General features: G+C 42.7%; 1 protein-coding gene across 1 annotated transcript in view; it reads left to right on the top strand.

Annotated features, from left to right (window-relative positions):
- The window catches only part of tex11 (testis expressed 11), a 330,058-nt gene that overhangs the window by 142,119 nt on the left and 167,387 nt on the right, over positions 1–20,552 (top strand). Inside the window, exons 2-3 of the mRNA XM_059651258.1 lie at positions 15,871–15,950; positions 17,629–17,709. Of these exons, the coding sequence (XP_059507241.1) occupies positions 15,871–15,950; positions 17,629–17,709 (161 nt within the window). The remainder of the gene's footprint in view (positions 1–15,870; positions 15,951–17,628; positions 17,710–20,552) is intronic.

The raw sequence follows: 20,552 nt of genomic DNA, 5'->3' as shown, positions 1-20,552 counted from the left end.
AGGATTTTGGTTTGTACTTGCCTGGGCTTCTGGTGGTGATACTTCTGTATTGTTCTATGTTCTATTACGGATAATGATGGGATAGTGTAGGGGGAGGGGCTTAGATTAGTTAACAGGTCGGCGCAACATCGAGGGCCTGTTCTACGCTGTATTGTTCTATGTTCTATGTTTAATGCAGTTTTGGATCCTGCACATCAATTGCTGAAAGTATACTGTCCTTGCTACAATGTTACAGCAGCAGCTTTACTAAAATTCAGTGATTTCGTGAGCATATCCTGGCTTGCCCGGATCTGCATTACTGCTGTTTTTCAGTTTTGTTGACTCTTACCTCCGTCTGACTTCGTCCCGTTTATATGCTCATGGATTTTTCCACTTTCTTCAATTTTTATTTGCACCTCTTGCTCTTTAGCATCAGGCATGAGTAGATGGAAAGTACGCCTCCAGTTTGGGCCAGCATGGTGGCTCAGTGGGTAGCACTGTTGCCTCACAGTGCCAGGGACCAGGTTCAATTCCACTTTCAGGCGACTGTCTGTGTGAAGTTTGTGCATTCTCCCCGTGTCTACATGGGTTGCCTCAGGGTGCTCTGGTTTCCTCTCACTGTCCAAAGATGTGCAGGTTAGGTGAATTGGCCATGCTAAATTGCCCATAGTGTTTGGCGGTGTGTAGATTGGGTGAATTACAGGGGAATGGGCCTGTGTGGGATGCTCTGAGGATCAGTGTATACTTGTTGGGCCACACTGTAGGGATTCTATTCTATTCTAAGTTATCTTCTCACTTGAATGGATGTGGTACCCTATTGTCTCAAGAACTTCTAACCCGGTTATCTACAGGTTGTCTTAAGAATGTTTTGTTTAAGTTTGACTCTCTTGTGGTGAATACTTTTGCCTGGGCTATATTAATGAATTTTCTGACCTATCCTCCTTCATTGTATAAATTTTCAGAGTGCACCTGGGAGTGCTAACCACCTCCAGAGCAGCTATTTACCATCCCCCCTCAATCCTCCTATTTTACTGATGGGGTTTTACTTTCATTTTCCAGCCTGATGTTCTGATTTTAGATAAACCCATAGGCTTTTGGTTTGTACTTGCCTGGGTTTCTGGTGGTGATACTTCTGTATTGTTCTATGTTCTATTACGGATAATGATGGGATAGTGTAGGGAGGGGGGTTAGATTAGTTCACAGGTCGGCGCAACATCGAGGGCTTGTTCTACGCTGTATTCTATGTTCTATGTTTAATGCAGTTTTGGATCCTGCACATCAATTGCTGAAAGTATACTGTCCTTGCTACAATGTTACAGCAGCAGCTTTACTAAAATTCAGTGATTTCGTGAACATATCCTGGCTTGCCCGGATCTGCATTACTGCTGTTTTTCAGTTTTGTTGACTATTACCTCTGTCTGACTTCATCTTGTTTATATGCTCATGGATTTTCTCAAAGTAATTTATAAATGTAAATTAGGTGGCAGGTTGCAAATTCATGCATTGCTCAGAGCAGGAAATAAGGTGTGGAAGAACTCTTAGAAATGTTTATATACAAAGGGATCTAGGCATGCAGGTCCATAGTTTCCTGTTCAGGGTATAGAGGATAAAAATCGGCAGTCAGGTTGTTGTAAAGAACTTCAATTAGGCCACTTTTGGATATTGCAGACTGTTCTGGTTGCCACACCACCAGAAGGATATGGAGGCTTCGGGGAGGGTATAGAAAAGTTTGACCAGGATGTTGCCTGGTTTAGAGGAGATTAACCATGAGGAGAGATTTGACAAACTTGGTTTACCTTCACATGAGTGTCAAGAGGCCTAGGGGTGATGTGATAGAAGCTTATAAAATTATGAGAGACATGGATATAATGGATAGTCGGAGTCTTTTTCCCAGGGAAAATTTATTAATTAATAGGAAACATAGATTTAAATTAGAAGGGGAAGCTTAAAAGAGATATCATGTGCAAAGTTTTGTTCACAGAGGGTGTTATGTGTGTGGAATGCACTGCCAGATGAGGTGGTGGAGACAGATACAATAGCAGCAATTAAGAGATAGGAAGAGATGGAGATGCTGAAGTCATAGTCAGTATACTGTGGAGCTGTAGGAACACAATTGGTCAGGCAGCATCAGAGGAGCAGGAGAATTGATGTTTCAGGTTGGGACCCTTCATCGGATCCTGCTCCGCTGATGCTGGCTGGCCTGCTGTGTTCCTCCAGCTGTACAGTATAGCATTGTTTAAGATTAATAGATACATGAATAGGCAGGGAATAGAGGGAAATGGACTGTGTAGAAGCATAGGGTTTTTAGTTTAGATTAGATTCCCTACAGTATGGAAACAGGCCCTTCGGCCCAACAAGTCCACGTTGCCTCTTGGAGCATCGCACCCAGACCCATCCCCCTATAGCACCATGTGATATTGCAGGCTTGGTGGGCCAACAGGCTTGTTCCTATGCTGTCCAGTCCTTTAATTCTTTGTGTGTTTGAAGTACAGTTGTTAACCTGCTGCTGTGTGCAATTAACTGTGTATATTTGTATGCTGGTCAGACAGATGAGTCAGTGGGGAGACAATGATGTGTGGTATTTTACTGCATCAATCCAGATTTCCTTCACTCCATTACAATGAATGCTTGGAGATTTTGGTGGAGACATTGTTGGAAGTTTGCTTGGCTCTTGAAGCTGCTCAACATTAACCTTTTTTCTGAACTGTTTCTTTGTCTTCAGCTGTTTTTGAATGGACGCTGAGAAGCAGATGAGCTAATGGCCTGTTCTGTAGTTGTTTGCACTGTCCATCGCTTTGGTAATGAGTTCATTCCTTTGGCCTCAGGTTTAAATGATGATGCAGTCAACTATGCGTCAGTGTTTTGATCATGGATGCCGCCAAGAAGTATTGAAATTGCCCTTTTGATGGAACAGTATGTTAGTGATGACCAACTAGTGTTCCTCACACTTGGTGAGCACAAGACTCCCATTTGAGTTGCAGTTGAGTTGATTGATGAATTTGTTCATGATAGTGAATCCAGTTCCATTCTTCATGTGTTGTACTTTGGATTTTCCATTATCTTGTGTTGTGAAGAAACCATCAGCTATAAGACCAGGAAACACCAAGATCTCATCAACAAGAAGAGGAAAGCTGTCCATGCCTGGCAACACAACATCACCAATGAAGTAAGTGGGAGCATTCATCAAGCATCGAAGTCAGTGTTACAAAGAAGATGATGCACCTCCTTGCTGAAGACCATCAAGGCAATGTAAGGACCCAACACTTTTAGCCTCAAACTGTTGTGGAGTAAGAATGGAAATCTTTTGAGAGTCAGAGAAAATATCAGCCTTCAATTGGAGCGATAACTCGTAAATTGTGATGATGATGTATTAGAGCCACTCCCCCCAGCTTCCCATCTTGGACTCCCACTTAGTGTGGTAGAAGTTGAAGCTGCCATTAGACAGATGAAGAATGGAAAAGCTGAAGGAGTAGACTAGATTCCAGTGGAGATTTTCAAATGTGGAGGAGAAGACCTTACCCATCGTCTCCATGAACTGTTACGGAAAATCTGGGACAAAAATATTCCTGCCGATTTCATGGATGCTACTATCACCACTTTCAAGAAAGGATTAAAACGTGGAGCTATTGAGAAATCTCCCTACTCTCCGTTGCCAGGAGGATAATTGCCTGGATCCTCTTTTCCCAGCCTCTGGACAAATACTTCCTGAATGCCAGTATTCATATTGAGCAAATCATGTAACTATGGACATGACTTTCACTGTTCAGCAGCTCCAAATGAAATGCCTGGAAGAACACCACTCTATATGGCCTCCCTGCTCTGACCAAGTCTTTTGACTCAGTCAGCCCAGGAGGTGCTATAGAAGACCCTATCAAAGCCGCTATCCGATGAAATTCATCAACATCCTTATTGTCCTTTATGACAAGGTGTTGGTGATGCTCCTCACTGATGGTAAAAAGACAGAATCCTTTGGGGTCAAGCAAGGGTGAGTCATTGCCCATATCCTTTTCACCATAGTCCTCTCCACAATTCTTCATCCTGCCATTCTTTTCCTTCCCTCCCCCTTTGTTTCTAACCTTTCCCTCCCAATGTGTTGTGAACACGACTCCCCTCTCATTCCACATTTTGTAACTTAACTTTATCTTGGCACTAAATAATTAATATGAGTCATTTTTAGTTTGGACTTCACAAGCAGTATTATAGAAGAACACACTGAGGACGTGGGGAGGCTGCAGAAAGATTTAGACAGTTTAGGAGAGTGGTCCAGGAAATGGCTGATGAAATTCTACGTGAGCAAATGCGAGGTCTTGCACTTTGGGAAAAAAGAATACAGGCATGGACTATTTTCTAAACGGTGAGAAAATTTATAAAGCCGAAGTACAAAGGGATCTGGGAGTGCTAGTCCAGGATTCTCTAAGGGTTAACTTGCAGGTTGAGTCCGTGATTGTGCTTCTGAGACTTTATAAAGCTCTAGTTAGGCCCCATTTAGAATACTCTGTCCAATTTACGGCCCCACACCTCAGGAAGGACATACTGGCACTGGAGCGTGTTCAGTGGAGATTCACACGGATGATCCCTGGAATGGTAGACCTAACATACGATGAACAGCTGAGGATCCTGGGATTGTATTCATTAGAGTTTAGAAGGTTGAGGGGAGATTGAATAGAAACTTACAAGATAATGCATGGCTTAGAAAGGGTGGACGCTGGGAAGTTGTTTCTGTTAGGCAGGGACTAGGACCCATGGGCACAGCCTTAGAATTAGAGAGTGTCAATTTAGAACGGAAATGAGGAGACATTTCTTCAGCCAGAGAGTGGTGAGCCTGTGGAATTCATTGCCACGGAGTGCAATGGAGGCCGGGACATTAAATGTCTTCAGGGCTGAGATTGATAAATTCCTGATCTCGCAAGGAATTATGGGCTACAAGGGAGAGTGTGGGTAAGTAGAGTTGAAATGCCCATCAGCCATGATTAAATGGCGGAGTGGACTCAATGGGCTGAATGGCCTTACTTCCACCCCAATGTCTTATGGTTTTATGGTCTTACTACCAATTATTTTTAAAAGGGTAAGAGAAGATAATGAAAGAATTAAGCACCTTTTAACAGTAAGAGAGAATAGTAATTGTAATTACATTGACTTTTTGTTTTGTTGACAAAAAACAAGGCTTTCCATTATCCCATTTAAGCAGCTAGACTGAATGTGCGGTCTATTGGTGGGAGATTGCATGCATTTTGTTGTTACAACGCCTGATGCTGCATGCAGATGGCCCTTATTTTCATAGAAGTGGATATCTGCACAGCAGCTTGGTATGTCATAGCACTCAGTAGAAATGAAATCCTCCAATATTTCTGCTGTGCCTCTGGAAATGCTGATGCATTTTGCACGTTTTTCTGCTGCTCTAAAATAAATCACTGAGTGGATGAGACTCCTCAACCTCCTGCTGCACCATTTTCAGCATTGTGCTTCATGAACCTATGGGAGCTGAAGGACTTGAATTGGAGCTAACAATTGGGAAGGTTTCTAAGTCACCATTATTGACCACACTTCAGTCCCATGCTTTACCACATCAAATGTCTGACTCCCAAATGCCATTTGACTTGCTCAGATCTAATGCCGTCACCAGTTATGTAGGAGACCCCATCTCTCAGTCCCCAAAGACTATGCATTCCTGAGATCTGGTGCTTCATCCTTTGCAACAGTTAGGTGATTACTTCATGGCAGTCATATTCAACCTTCCTGAACCCTGCTAAGCACCATTTAAGTAATGACGTCTGAATAATGGTGCATGTTGCCATTACACTTGCCCATTTTGGTTGTTATATCCAGAACTGCATGCTTACCAGGACTGGTATCTGCTGTCAGTTATGCATTGAGTCCCTGTCTCTGGATCAGAGGTGGACTCCAAAGTACAGGCAAGTGAAGGTGTGTTGAGGTTTGCAGGGAGTGGATTGTAGGAGAAGGCAAAAGAGGAGGACAATGTGTCTTTCAGTGCCCTATCCCTAAAATTGCCAGGGCACTCAATCTGTCGTAAAGTGTTTATGAACTAGGGACACCGACAATAAGATTACAAACAAACTGACCAAAATTTTCTGGGTAGTGTTAGAAATCAATGTGTAAGCCACATATGTGAGTTCCAGACAATTTGAGAGTCACCATTAAACTCCGGTCAGTATAAAAATAATTGGTTTAAATGGCTCGTTAATAAACCTAACTGCCATCCACTTAATGGTAAAAGTGCAAAACATCTGCTGTAAATGCTGGAAATCTAAAACAAAATCAGAAAACAATGCAAATGGTCAGGTGGTCAGGCAATGTCTTTGGAACGAGAAGTACTGTTTAAGGTTGTCGTTACAACATTTTCTGTATTTCTCATAATGTAACTACAACCAACTTCTGCACATTTGGAAATAAAAGACCAGGAGTGCAATGCACTTAGACAGCATATTTATGTCTGAAATGCTGTTAAAGGTTTAATGCCATTGTAGTGAACTGCAACTGAATCAATTGTTGGTTGAAGGGATGGCTGTAATTAACATGAGTTATCTGGAACACTGCGGTAAACATAGTACATCACAACATACTATGAAGTAGATGTGTGGTATGTATTGGAGTCAGCTTGTATTTATAAAATATATATGCTAAATCACATTTTTGTTTTTGCAGTATTTTAGAAGGAAAATTTTGAAATACTGTTTACTTTAGAGCAGTTTTTCCGCCGTCTTCGCCTGCATGCCTACTTCTTCAACCGGGAACCCAACCCTCCTTCCACTGACCCCTTCACCCGCTTCCAACACAAGTCCTCCTCCTGGACACCACCCCCAGGCCTCCTACCCTCCCTCGACCTCTTCATCTCCAACTGCCGTCGAGACATCAACCGCCTCAACCTCTCCACCCCTCTCACTCACTCCAACCTCTCCCCCGCAGAACGGGCAGCCCTCCGCTCCAACCCCAACCTCACCATCAAACCCGCAGACAAGGGTGGTGCAGTGGTAGTATGGCGTACTGACCTCTACATCGCCGAGGCCAGACGCCAACTCTCCGACACCACCTCCTACCGCCTCCTCGATCATGACCCCACACCCGAGCACCAAACCATCATCTCCAACACCATTCATGACCTCATCACCTCAGGGGACCTCCCACCCACAGCCTCCAACCTCATTGTTCCCCAACCCCGCACGGCCCGTTTCTATCTCCTTCCCAAAATCCACAAACCTGCCTGCCCCGGTCGACCCATCGTCTCAGCCTGCTCCTGCCCCACCGAACTCATCTCCACCTATCTGGACTCCATTTTCTCCCCTTTGGTCCAGGAACTCCCCACCTATGTCCGTGACACCACCCACGCCCTCCACCTCCTCCAGGACTTCCAATTCCCTGGCCCCCAACACCTCATATTCACCATGGACGTCCAGTCCCTGTACACCTGCATTCCGCATGGAGATGGCCTCAAGGCCCTCCGCTTCTTCCTGTCCCGCAGGCCCGACCAGGCCCCCTCCACCGACACTCTCATCCGCCTAGCGGAACTCGTCCTCACACTCAACAACTTCTCTTTTGACTCCTCCCACTTCCTACAGACCAAGGGGGTGGCCATGGGCACCCGCATGGGCCCCAGCTATGCCTGCCTCTTTGTAGGTTACGTGGAACAGTCCATCTTCCGCACCTACACAGGCCCCAAACCCCACCTCTTCCTCCGGTACATTGATGACTGTATCGGCGCCGCCTCTTGCTCCCCAGAGGAGCTCGAACAGTTCATCCACTTCACCAACACCTTCCACCCCAACCTTCAGTTCACCTGGGCCATCTCCAGCACATCCCTCACCTTCCTGGACCTCTCAGTCTCCATCTCAGGCAACCAGCTTGTAACTGATGTCCATTTCAAGCCCACCGACTCCCACAGCTACCTAGAATACACCTCCTCCCACCCACCCTCCTGCAAAAATTCCATCCCCTATTCCCAATTCCTCCGCCTCCGCCGCATCTGCTCCCACGATAAGACATTCCACTCCCGCACATCCCAGATGTCCAAGTTCTTTAAGGACCGCAACTTTCCCCCCACGGTGATTGAGAACGCCCTTGACCGCGTCTCCCGCATCTCCCGCGACACATCCCTCACACCCCGCCCCCGCCACAACCGCCCCAAGAGGATCCCCCTCGTTCTCACACACCACCCTACCAACCTCCGGATACAACGCATTATCCTCCGACACTTCCGCCATTTACAATCCGACCCCACCACCCAAGACATTTTTCCATCCCCTCCCCTGTCTGCTTTCCGGAGAGACCACTCTCTCCGTGACTCCCTTGTTCGCTCCACACTGCCCTCCAACCCCACCACACCCGGCACCTTCCCCTGCAACCGCAGGAAATGCTACACTTGTCCCCACACCTCCTCCCTCACCCCCATCCCAGGCCCCAAGATGACATTCCACATTAAGCAGAGGTTCACCTGCACATCTGCCAATGTGGTATACTGCATCCACTGTACCCGGTGCGGCTTCCTCTACATTGGGGAAACCAAGCGGAGGCTTGGGGACCGCTTTGCAGAACACCTCCGCTCAGTTCGCAACAAACAACTGCACCTCCCAGTCGCAAACCATTTCCACTCCCTCTCCCATTCTCTTGATGACATGTCCATCATGGGCCTCCTGCACTGCCACAATGATGCCACCCGAAGGTTGCAGGAACAGCAACTCATATTCCGCCTGGGAACCCTGCAGCCATATGGTATCAATGTGGACTTCATCAGTTTCAAAATCTCCCCTTCCCCCACTGCATCCCTAAACCAGCCCAGTTCATCCCCTCCCCCCACTGCACCACACAACCAGCCCAGCTCTTCCCCCCCACCCACTGCATCCCAAAACCAGTCCAACCTGTCTCTGCCTCCCTAACCGGTTCTTCCTCTCACCCATCCCTTCCTCCCACCCCAAGCCGCACCCCCATCTACCTACTAACCTCATCCCACCTCCTTGACCTGTCCGTCTTCCCTGGACTGACCTATCCCCTCCCTACCTCCCCACCTACACTCTCTCCACCTATCTTCTTTACTCTCCATCTTCGGTCCGCCTCCCCCTCTCTCCCTATTTATTCCAGTTCCCTCCCCCCATCCCCCTCTCTGATGAAGGGTCTAGGCCCGAAACGTCAGCTTTTGTGCTCCTGAGATGCTGCTTGGCCTGCTGTGTTCATCCAGCCTCACATTTTATTACTTTAGTGTTAGATGGCTTTTTTCCCTTAGGTCCACCCATTGTTAAGTAAATTTTACAAAAGTACTGGCAAAAATGGCCATTGTAAAGGTATGAAATAACAAAGTTATGACCTGTTTTTCCTTGTAATAAAGGTTGAGGAATATGCCATTAATTTGTGGAACTGGGCAGTAACCAAAAGACTAGAATCCACAATTAACAATGAGCAAAGGACAAAGTGTGAGTAATTGTTTGCTTTGCTGATTGAATGTTGTCCTTTCCTTTAATTTTTTTTCCTTAGTTGCGTCTGGAAATGAAACACTGTAGCCCATTGTCAGATCTTTGATGTATAAACAACTACTAGAAAATTTGATTCATGATATATCTTTCTTTTATTTCCTATTGTAATGGACTGGACCAGACCCTAACTTCTGTGTTTATTTAAAGGCAAGTGTAAGGTGCTGTGTTCCAGATGTGATTCAATTGGTCCGCACTAGGTTTTAATCAAAACGCAATTTATTCTTACAACACAGTTAAAACTCACCAAAAAAAGAGAATTGGCATAACTTTATTGAAACACTTATAAAGATACTGTATTATTAAACCAATAATCATCAACTGTTACAATATAGGCAGCATCACACAAAAACACACTTTCGCAATAATGCAGTTCAGCATAACAGTTCTGGATCTCACATGCTGTTTCTCTCCAGTCCAGAAGAAAGAATCAATCTGCCCTTCTGATTTTGTAGAGGAGCCTCGCTGTCTAAGACTTCACTTTAGCAGCCAGGAACTCAAGCTTTTAGCTTAGCAGTCACAAGAAACCTTCTCACTACCTGAAAGCCAACCTAAACAGCTTACTGCTCTGACTCCATCCACTCATTGTTCTTTTGTCTCATTGCAAAAAAAAATCACCCAGGGAGAATTCAAAAAACTGTCATCAACTGCCTGTCTGAAGGAGGCATTTTGGTACCACTGTGTTGACATCTCTCTGCAAGAGTAATAGGACAGAACATATCTCTCTTGAAGGTACAGTACCATCACCCATAAACCACTTTATTTACTAGGATGGATAAAAAGGTCAGTTTACTTTTTCTGAGGTACATTGTGAACTTCAGCCTGTCTCTCTTCACTATGTACTTGTTACCCTTCTGGTGAATTTGCAGGCCCCTTCAGAAGTATTTTTAGTTGTAGACTGATTTTTAGTTTTGTTAATCTTGATGCTAATTTACTTGCGTGCAGACTGTCATAGTTATAATATTCGGTATAAATCACAGTCGAGGAGCAAGGCCTACATTTACCTGGAACCCAGGCTGTGCACATAGCGAGGTACATTCAGCTGCTTGCGCCAGCTGCACTGGAATGGGGAAACAAAATTGGAATGACATCACAGGAAAGTAGTGAGTTAGTTAAGCTGGTAAAGACATACCACCAGGGTCTATCTGTAAATAGCCATAAATTAGAAAAGTTAAAGGCTATGGGATTAATTTAGAAGCACCAGGGATAAATGAAATTAGAATTGGCATAATAAAGTACGATAATGCAATAACAATAAATATTAGTACGTTAAAGTCAAAGTAGAATAATAGGAGGCTTAAATTCAGGTAAGGGGAGTATTTTTTAAGACTAAGTAAGACATATGGCAGGCGAGGTCATATGAATGGAATATGTGACATGTAATATGCGGCATGTCTTGGACCCTACCTGTGACTTAGATGACCACAAATGCAGGAATTACAGTGCAGTAGCTGAGAGCCACATGGATAGCATGTTTAGAGAGGTGGTCATACCACACCTCAAAGGACTGGGAGAATGAAAGGAATGACTACAAGGCACCCCAAGAGAAATAGGGAGGAATCCCATGTGGTCCCATTGACAAATCAGTTTTCCATTTTGGAGGTTGATGATGGTGCTAGCTCCTGAAGAGTGTACAGACACGGTCAAGTTTCTGGCATCACAAGCAGTCTGACTGTACAGGAGGGGAGGAAATATAAAGGAGGAGCAGTAGTGATAAGGGATTCATTAGTTAGGAGAACAGACAGGTGTTTCTGTGGCTGTCAGTGTAACTGCAGTTTGGTATGTGGTGCCAGATTTAATGATGTCACAGTGGTTACTGGACATTCTCTGTGGTAACAATCTTTGATAGGAAGGAGCATGTTGCCCTGAAAACAGAATTTGAGGGGAACTAGGTAGAAAGTTATCAATCAGGATCAAAAATGTAGTAATTATTAGATTGCTCCATGTGTGAATGCAGAAATAGCAGGATAAGGAAAGATAGTGTGGAGGGAGGACTTTAGCTTCCTGGGGAAGTGGTACTGACTCAAGGGAAGGTGGCATATATGCGAGTCAGACGGGTTTCACCTCAGCAGAGTTAGAACTCAATTCCATGTCTGAAGTTCAATGCATCAGGAATAGACTGAAACATTGGGTCTTCCAGGGGAGTGTTGTTTATGGATTTTGAGCAGAGGGGCATAATGGCCTAGTGGTATTATCGCAGGACTGTTAATCCAGAGACCCAGATAACATTCTGGGGACCGGCGTTCAAATCCTGCCAAGGCAGATGGTGGAATTTGAATTCAATAAAATATCTGGAATTAAGAATCTAATGATGACCATGAACCCACTGTCGATTGTCAGAAAAACTCATCTGGTTCACTAATGTCCTTTAGGGAAGGAAACCGCCATCCTTACCTGGTCTGGCCGACATGTGACTCCAGACCCACAGCAATGTGGTTGACTCTGAATTTCCCTCAGGGCAATTAGGGATGGGCAATAAATGCTGCCTAGTCAGCAACACCTTCAGCCTGTGAATGAATAAAGAATAAAAAGCCCATGCAGCCTATGCGTGGTTGGGGGACTATAAATGAGGAAACTATGGGGGGCAGATCTTTGGAGAAGATGAAGTCAGCAACACCCTTGGAAATAACAACTTAGTCTTCAATGGTGAGATCATGACCCAGGGAGATAGGAGGATGTGCCTGAGAATTGGCATTTGGTTTTTGCAAAGTAGAGTTTGGCACACAAGATGATAACAGCATTCCCCCTTATTCTCTCAGGTCTGACCCACCTTTATACTCAGGGTTTGATAATAAAATTTAGGACAATAGAAACAACATCCTATTTGTCTTCTTAATTTTTGCTTCACCTGATTGTGAACATCTGACTTTTTCAGTTTACGATGAAATGTAAACAGAGAAACAAACACAGATCTAACAACGTTAATTGGAGTTGGAAATTGCCAGAACAACCTAAAATCTGCATTAGGGGATAAAGTTAATTTGATCAGATGTGAAGATAAAGCTTCATTAGAGAATGGAGTGCACAAATTGCAGAAGGTGACAGGTTAGAGTGCCCACATACAAGGTTTGTCAGCAGAGTTAATGTCTTGTTGTAAAATAGGCAGTAGTAGTATGGCTGTGAAGCTGAATAAGTAACAGGGAATGCAGAACAGAATTGTTTTACAGACTGAAGGAAGACATATTATTGAGCTTCCAAGGATTGATTATTAAGATCACTGCTTTTCTTGATCTGTATCAGTAACTTAGACTGGGATTTCTTAGAAGCACATTGATAATTTCTGAACTACATCAAACTTGGAACTGTTTGAAACTGTGTAGAAGATAATGGTAGATGTCAAAATTCTTACAAGAATCCTTAGCTTCTGGAAAAGTACGAGAGCATTGGAAAACTGCCAGTGTTAAACGCTTATTTACAAAGTGATGGAGATAAAAATCAACAATAGGCCAGCTAGCTTAATGTTTGTCATAAGGAAAATGTTTGGATTTCTTACAGAGGATGTGATAAGAGAGAGTTTAGAAATGTAATCGAGCAGAAAGGTCAGCGTGACAGAGGCAGTGAAAGCAGAGAATTTAAATATTTCAAGGCAGAATTTGATTCTGGATAAACAAAAGTATGAAATGTTATCTGTGGGCAGACAGAAATGTGGAGTAATCAGATCCACCCTGAGCTTATTTAGTGTTGTAACTGGCTTACGGGGACAAGTAGCCTACTCTAGGTCCTAATTTGATTGCTCATATGTATGTTCATGTGTTTTTTGGCAGCAGATTGACTTAAAGGTACAAGACAAACCAAGAATATTTCTGTGAACGGCATGTCATTAAAACTGTTATAGACATCATGCATCCTGGATTTTAGTTAAATAAATCCACCTGTGGAGCTGGATGAGCACAGGCCGGGCAGCATCTCAGGAGCACAGGGGCTGGTGTTTCGGGCCTCGACCCTTTTTCTGATGAAGGGTCTAGGCCCGAAATGTCAGCTTTTGTGCTCCTGAGATGCTGCTTGGCCTGCTGTGTTCATCCAGCCTCACATTTTATTATCTTGGAATTCTCCAGCATCTGCAGTTCCCATTATCTCTCTCTCTCTCTCTCTCTCTCTCTCTCTCTCTCCCCACCCGTGGTTTTGTTGTTTCCTACATTGGATTTAGATGTTTTCAATGTACAACCAAAAAGGAATATTTCTGTACCTAAAGTTACAGCCTAAAAAGTGTAAATCAATAGCTAGTTATTGAAATTATACCATGTAAATAAAAATACTTTATATTGTGAAACTCCAATGACTTTGAATCAAAAAACTGCAAAAGCTAAAATTAAAAAAAATCTTTCTACTTATCTGGGCCTCACCATTTGTTCTGCTGTCTGATTCTGCTGGCTCCCACTGTGTTTGTTTGCTGAACCTCTGACTCGCTTCTTTCTTTCTGACAAACCCCTACTATGAGCAAGGGCTTATGAAACAAATGGCAAGAGTCAGGAAGAGCAATTCTGAGTTGCAGTGTTGCGTAAGTAAACTTCCAACTGGAGAGATGTCAGGAGGGTTTAAACAATTCCTCATGCCACATGTGAATTAAAGCCATTACAGTTGGCCAGTGTTAAAGTGGAATTACTTAAAATGGGAACTTGTACATTTCTATAAATTATAGAAGTTGGCAAGGCAGGTTGAAAAAGTAGATACAGCACTACGTGGGATCATAGAGTAGAAAAGCAACAAGGTTATGGAGAAACTTCATAAAACACTGGGTCAGACTTCAGGGGGAATGATGTGGATGCATTAGAGAGAATACAGAAAAGATGTTTTTAAGAATACTTCTATCAACCAGAACCTTCTGTTACATGGCTAGATTGAAAAAGCTGTGGCTGTTCTCTTAAGAGATGAGTTGATTGAGACAAGATTTGATGGGCGATATAAGACCTGAACCTAAAAAAAACTTTTATTGGCAGAAGGGTAGAGAACCTGAGAACTTTGAATTAAAGCGAATAGCAAAAGAAACAGTGAAAAGGGACTGTAATATATGTGCAATGTTGTGCTTTTGTTGCCACTACCCTTCACTGCATCAAAATTTTCTGACTGACATGTTCTTTGCTATGTGTTATCTTGGTGAGTTGTTAGACGATAGCATACACAGTAAGCTTTGCCTGTTGGTATTTCTCCTTGACCCATTGCTGCCTCAGTGAAGTCATTTTTTTCACTCAAGCAAGCCCTTGGCTGTGGAAAGCCATATTATCATTATACAGTAGCAAATGCCTCAGTTTTCATACTTCAGAGTTGCTTTTGTGACTCACTCGACACAAGCACTCACAGGGCTCCAAAATTGAAATCAGCTAGCAAAGTGAAGAATTTAGATTTTTTTGACAAACAAGAACGATCGCAGGCTCCAACTTTGTGCGCAAAAATTCTTTGTTGGTTTCTTCAGAACTTTGTTTCACTGTTTTCTGCGTAAAACTCAAGAGTTCTCTTGAGTGGTGACACTTGCCTCACTTCCTTCACAATGATAGTGGAAGCTCATGCCAGTCAATGCTAGACAACAGGCCAAATCATGATATCAGTGCTGTCAACAATGATGATATGCATTGAGTTTGAGGAGAGCACAGATTGTAACAAAAGTTTTTCTTATTCATTCCCTTAAATCAGCAAATAAGCCCTAAATAATAGACAACGTCTAGCAGGTTGACTGAAAACATGTACTTAATATGCATATAATGTACTAAAGCATTAATAGTGGTAAACAGCTAAAGTAACTGGGGTCGACCTTCTGGTCTTCTGATAGACATTTGACCTATCCTGAAAGATATGGTTTAGGACCCTGTAGAAGTTCTCTCTCTGGTAAGTTCCTGAGTAGTTTAAAAGTAGAATGAGTAATTACCCTCCCTGTATAGCTCTTCGAAAATGTGCCCCCTCCTCTGAATTAGAATTGGATGTGTCAAAGGATTTCAACTTGCGTATCTTAACAGTTATCCAGGGAAGCTTAGAGGGATTATAGTCTGTTCTAACTCCCGGCTAACAATAAAACTAACTTCCCAATGACACTCACTGATACACGGCTGCTACCGCAGATTTTTCTCCCTCATCTACATTCTATGTCAGAGAGACTATGTAAGATGAAACACTGGAATGCATCAATTACTAAAAAAAGAGCCTGGTTTATTTTCAGGTGCTGATACTGTGCTTGAATGTTGCCTGACCTGGTAGTTCTGCATTTGTGAAATAGATTCATTAGAAGTTCAGGCCAGGAACTCTGAGCTCTGGGATAGACTATGTGTAAAGGACAAGAGTGACAATTGCCACTTTTAGGAAGATTCAGCTCAACTATGCAACGTTAGTGTAGTCTTGACAGAAACTAAAAACGGGTAAAATCCTAAAATGAAAAGCCAAGTCTTAATGTGCAATATCTTAAGTTTATGAATACTTCACATTTCAGTGCGACATGTGGCCTGCAAGTTGGTCTCTTTGTGCGATAATGCTGAACCCAATGAAGTGACATTACAGAGACAAATACTGGTGAGCTTGAGCTGTAATGTTTGATAGATTATTGATAAGGTGTTTTCATAGATGAAACAGAAATGTGTGATTATAAAATAATTTTATATCTGATCACATATTACTGTTTATGAGGTCTTGCGTGTGCATCATAGATACTGTATTAGATACAAACCAATTACAATACTTTAAAGAAACTAATTGACCACAAAGTGCTTTGAATTTTGTTTGAGGGAATTGAAGGCACAACTAAAACACAAGTAAGTGCTTAATTTTATTGTTACATAGATAACACATACTTGGAAGTAATTTGTATTCATTATAAAAATTGCATGTAATAGTATATTGTTTGAATCAACATAATTTATTTGACAAAAAATATTATTCTGTGCTATTAAAGGCAGTTATTTATTATTGACAACCATATAAACAACGGATCTTGCAGCTTCCTGAAAAAGCGCAGGCCTGATATTTTTGAGTTTCATACTTAGGCCAAAGTGACAAATGCACATAATTAGACCAATTATAACACATGGTATAAAATGGATAGTTAGTGGTTGGCAATTAAACAGTTAGTTATTGTTGCTATCAAACCTACGTTAGTTTGATGCTCAAGCCTCAAATGCATAAGTCTAGTGGCTGTGTGTATTATTTCAATGCTTTGTGTCATTTTGCTGGCATTGAGGGTGGGAAATTGGGCAGGTCCCTGAAGCTGATATAAATAGATGAAGTGCCTGTGAGATGTGCTATACCTGAATATTTCAGAATTGTAAATGTTTTCCTTAAAATTTCATGTTGTCTAAATTTACATATCTAAAAATTTTTTTATTGGATCTGGGTGTCACTGGCTATGCTGGCAAAGAGCAGCTGAGAGTGAACGTAGGCCAGAATGAGGTAATGATTGCAGATTTCCTTCCATCAGTGAACCAAACTGGTTTTGCAGTAATCAATAATCAACAATAATTATATGAGCACCATTAGGCAGCTTTTAAATCTAGATATTTTTAACGTCAAACTATGTACGTGGGATTTAATGTTTCCAGAACATTGTTTGCAGTTCTGAATTACCACTCCTATGACATTACCACCACATAACCACCTCCTTTAATGTGAAAGTGACCTTCCTCTTGAACAAGTAATTGTTCTGAATGTCTGTCCAGAGACCCCAGCCAAGTTAATTGTGGTTAGAGACTCTGCATACTTAAACCATGCAGATTGGCTTATGAGGAAAGCTTAGATAGGCTGAGCTTGTATCAGTTAGACTTGGAAGAGAGAGAGCTGACTTGATTGGCACATACAAGTAATTGAGGAATCTTGAACGGGTAGATGTGGAAAGGATATTTCCTTCTATGGTCAAACCTACAACTAAGGGTCACTGTTTAAAATGATGTGTTGACCATATAAGATAGAGATGAAAAAGAATTTTTCTGAGGTTATGAGTCTTCTGCTTAAAAAGATGACAGAAGCAGACTTCTTGAATATTTTTTAGAGCACAAGGTCATAGATTCTTTCTAGAGGTTCAAATGTTATTGAACTTGGGTGAGAAAGAAGTAATCAGATTGATCATGATGTTATTGAATGATGAAACAGGCTCAGTGATTTCGTATGTTTGTGCAAATCAGATGACACAGTTTTATAAGAAGTGCATTTGTTTTTGTGGGTAGATTACATTATAAAATATTCCTACTTTTTGTTACAGATGTTCATGAAAACTGGGAAAAGCTGGCTGGATTGTAGGAAACCTTTATTGGCAGATGGATTTCTGGACTTGGCTCTGAAAGTACATTGTTTTTATCATTAAACTTAAGAAAAAGTTTTATTAGAGTCTTTAACAGTAGCTCGACAATTACATTAAAGAATAAAGTGCTAATGAAATGATTCAACTATATGTGTGTTTGCTTTGTAGCCTCTGTGGAGTAGGTGGTGATGCATTAGTGAAAGTTGAGGATTTGTTAACAGAAAAGATTCGGAATAAACTAGCCATTTTTAGGTTGAAAACCTGTAATGAACCCTCAACACCACAAGAATCAGTGCTTGGTCATCATTTATTTACAGTCAGTTAATTATTTCATAGATATGGAATTCAAATGTAACATCTAAGTTTTTTTGCTAAAATAAAGTTTTGCTCATGACAAAATAGAAAGGTTTACTGGTGTTAGAGGACAAATGAATGGCTCAGAATGATGAGTAGATAATGGCAAAAGTATTCTTTGTAGCGGAAGTGTTAGGAAGCTCTTATCCTGTTAACATCCTTCTGAAGAGGGCTGAGACCAACTTAGATCTTTTTCACCCTGATGTGATTTCTTTCACCTCTTGAAAACTTGTCTGACCTTGTCAAAATAGTCTGGGACTGGAGACATGCCATTAGCAGAGATAACTGCACAATCCTGTGATCTTCAGTTAGCAAGCTGCTCTGAAGGCTGTCATAAGAAATGCAATAGATATGTTGAAAATCATTGAATCATAGCTCCCGTACAGTGTGGAAGCAGACCATTCAGCCCATCATGTTCACACTGACCCTTTGAAGAGCCGACAACCACAGACTCTCCCCACCTGACCCCCATCCCTGTAACTGCATTTGCCATGGCTAAACCACCTTACTTGCACAACCCAGGACACTATAGACAATTTAGTCTGGCCAGTCCACCTGACCGACACATCTTTGGACTGTGGGAGGGAACTGGAGCACCCAGAGGAACCCCACGTAGACAAGGGGAGAACATGCAAATTCCAGACTAACAGTTGGCCGAGGGTGAAATTGAACCTAGCTCCCTTGTACTGTAAGGTAGAAGTCCTAACCAATGAGCCACTGTGCAGTCCTAAATAAATCTTACAATATTGCAAAGTTCATATGTGGCAATTTTTTACAGCAGCCCCATAAAATGTTGTTTACGATTATGATAAGATTAGTTTCAATTCTGTGTCAAATATAGAAATCAAAGGGATTGAAATATGATACTCACAATCAATTGGACATGGATTTAAGAAGTGATAACATGTTTGAGGGCTTTGGAGAGGTGAGGAATGTTTCATGGTTTACTAATCTAAATGAGGTCAGGTGTTTTGGTCAAAGAAGTGATAGTGACACACTTAAAGGATAGAAACCCTGCTTTAGGAGAGAGCAGCTAACAATATCAGCTGACATGAACTGGTCCAGCAATGCCAACTTTTGGTTGGAGCCTTCATTAAAAAGGAGGAAATAAGTAAGAGCGTGCAGTTGAAGTATTGTTGAGTTGCCGATATCTTTGTAAGCATATACCAGTGGTAGTCACCTTCTTTTAGAGAGGACGGAAAGAAATTGGAAACATTGTAAGTTTAGTTTGAAATAATTTAATTTCAGATGTTCCGTCACCTTTTTTTTTATTTGAAAAAATATACTTTATTCATAAGATGTCCAAAAAATAAAACATATTTATACACCTACCCAGTCATGCAAGCCGCTCTGGGTTACCCAGGGGGTACGTATACCAACTAAAGGAAAAAAAATGAAGAAAAAAACAAAGCAAAGAAAATACCCTGGCAGTCGTCACCCCGCACAGTCCCCGTTGGCCCCCTGACCAGTTGGGGAAGGTGCCAGCTGGGCCCAGTTACCAGATAGGGTTCTTTTTCCTATTCTGGACGAGGGGGTTCATACGGTGGTCTTTCTCCACCGCGCCTTGGCAGCGGCTGCCCCAAGCTTCAGCGCGTCCTTCAGCACGTAGTCCTGGACCTTGGAGTGCGCCAGTCTGCAACATTCGGTCGGGGTCAGTTCTTTCAGCTGGCAGACCAGCAAATTGCGGGCAGACCAAAGAGCGTCTTTCACCGCATTGATGGTCCTCCAGGCGCAGTTGATGTTCAGATGTTTCGTCACCTTTTTTTTTATTTGAAAAAATATACTTTATTCATAGAATGTACAAAAAATAAAACATTTATACACCTACCCAGTCATGCAAGCCACTCCGGGTTACCCGGGGGTACGTACACCAACTAAAGGAAAAAAACAAAACAGAAAAAAAAACAAAGCAAAGAAACCGCCCCGGCAGTCGTCACCCCGCACAGTCCCAGTTGGCCCCCTGACCAGATGGGGAAGGTGCCAGCTGGGCCCAGTTACCAGATAGGATTCTTTTCCCTTTTCTGGACGAGGGGGCTCATACGGTGGTCTTTCCCCACTGCGCCTTGGCGGCGGCTGCCCCAAGCTTTAGCGCATCCCTCAGCACGTAGCCCTGGACCTTGGAGTGCGCCAGTCTGCAACACTTGGTCGGGGTCAGTTCTTTCAGCTGGCAGACCAGCAAGTTGCGGGCAGACCAAAGAGCGTCTTTCACCGCATTGATGGTCCTCCAGGCGCAGTTGATGTTCAGATGTTTTATCACCATTCTAGGTAACATCATCAGTGAGCCTCTGGTGAAGCACTGGTGTTATGTCCCGCTTTCTATTTATCTGTTTAGGTTTCCTTGGGTTAGTGATGTCATTTCCTGTATTGGTGATGTCAGGAAATGACATCACTAACCCAAGGAAACCTAAACAGATAAATAGAAAGCGGGACATAACACCAGCGCTTTGTTGGAGGCTCACTGATGGTGTTACCTAGAATGGTGACGAAACATCTGGGGACAAACCTTACAGCTCAGTGAACCAGCTTACATC

The sequence above is a fragment of the Stegostoma tigrinum genome, chromosome 15 (assembly GCF_030684315.1).
Source record: "Stegostoma tigrinum isolate sSteTig4 chromosome 15, sSteTig4.hap1, whole genome shotgun sequence".
Lineage (NCBI taxonomy): Eukaryota > Metazoa > Chordata > Chondrichthyes > Orectolobiformes > Stegostomatidae > Stegostoma > Stegostoma tigrinum.
Note: the sequence above shows the minus strand (reverse complement) of the source record. Positions and strands in the feature narration are given on the sequence as shown.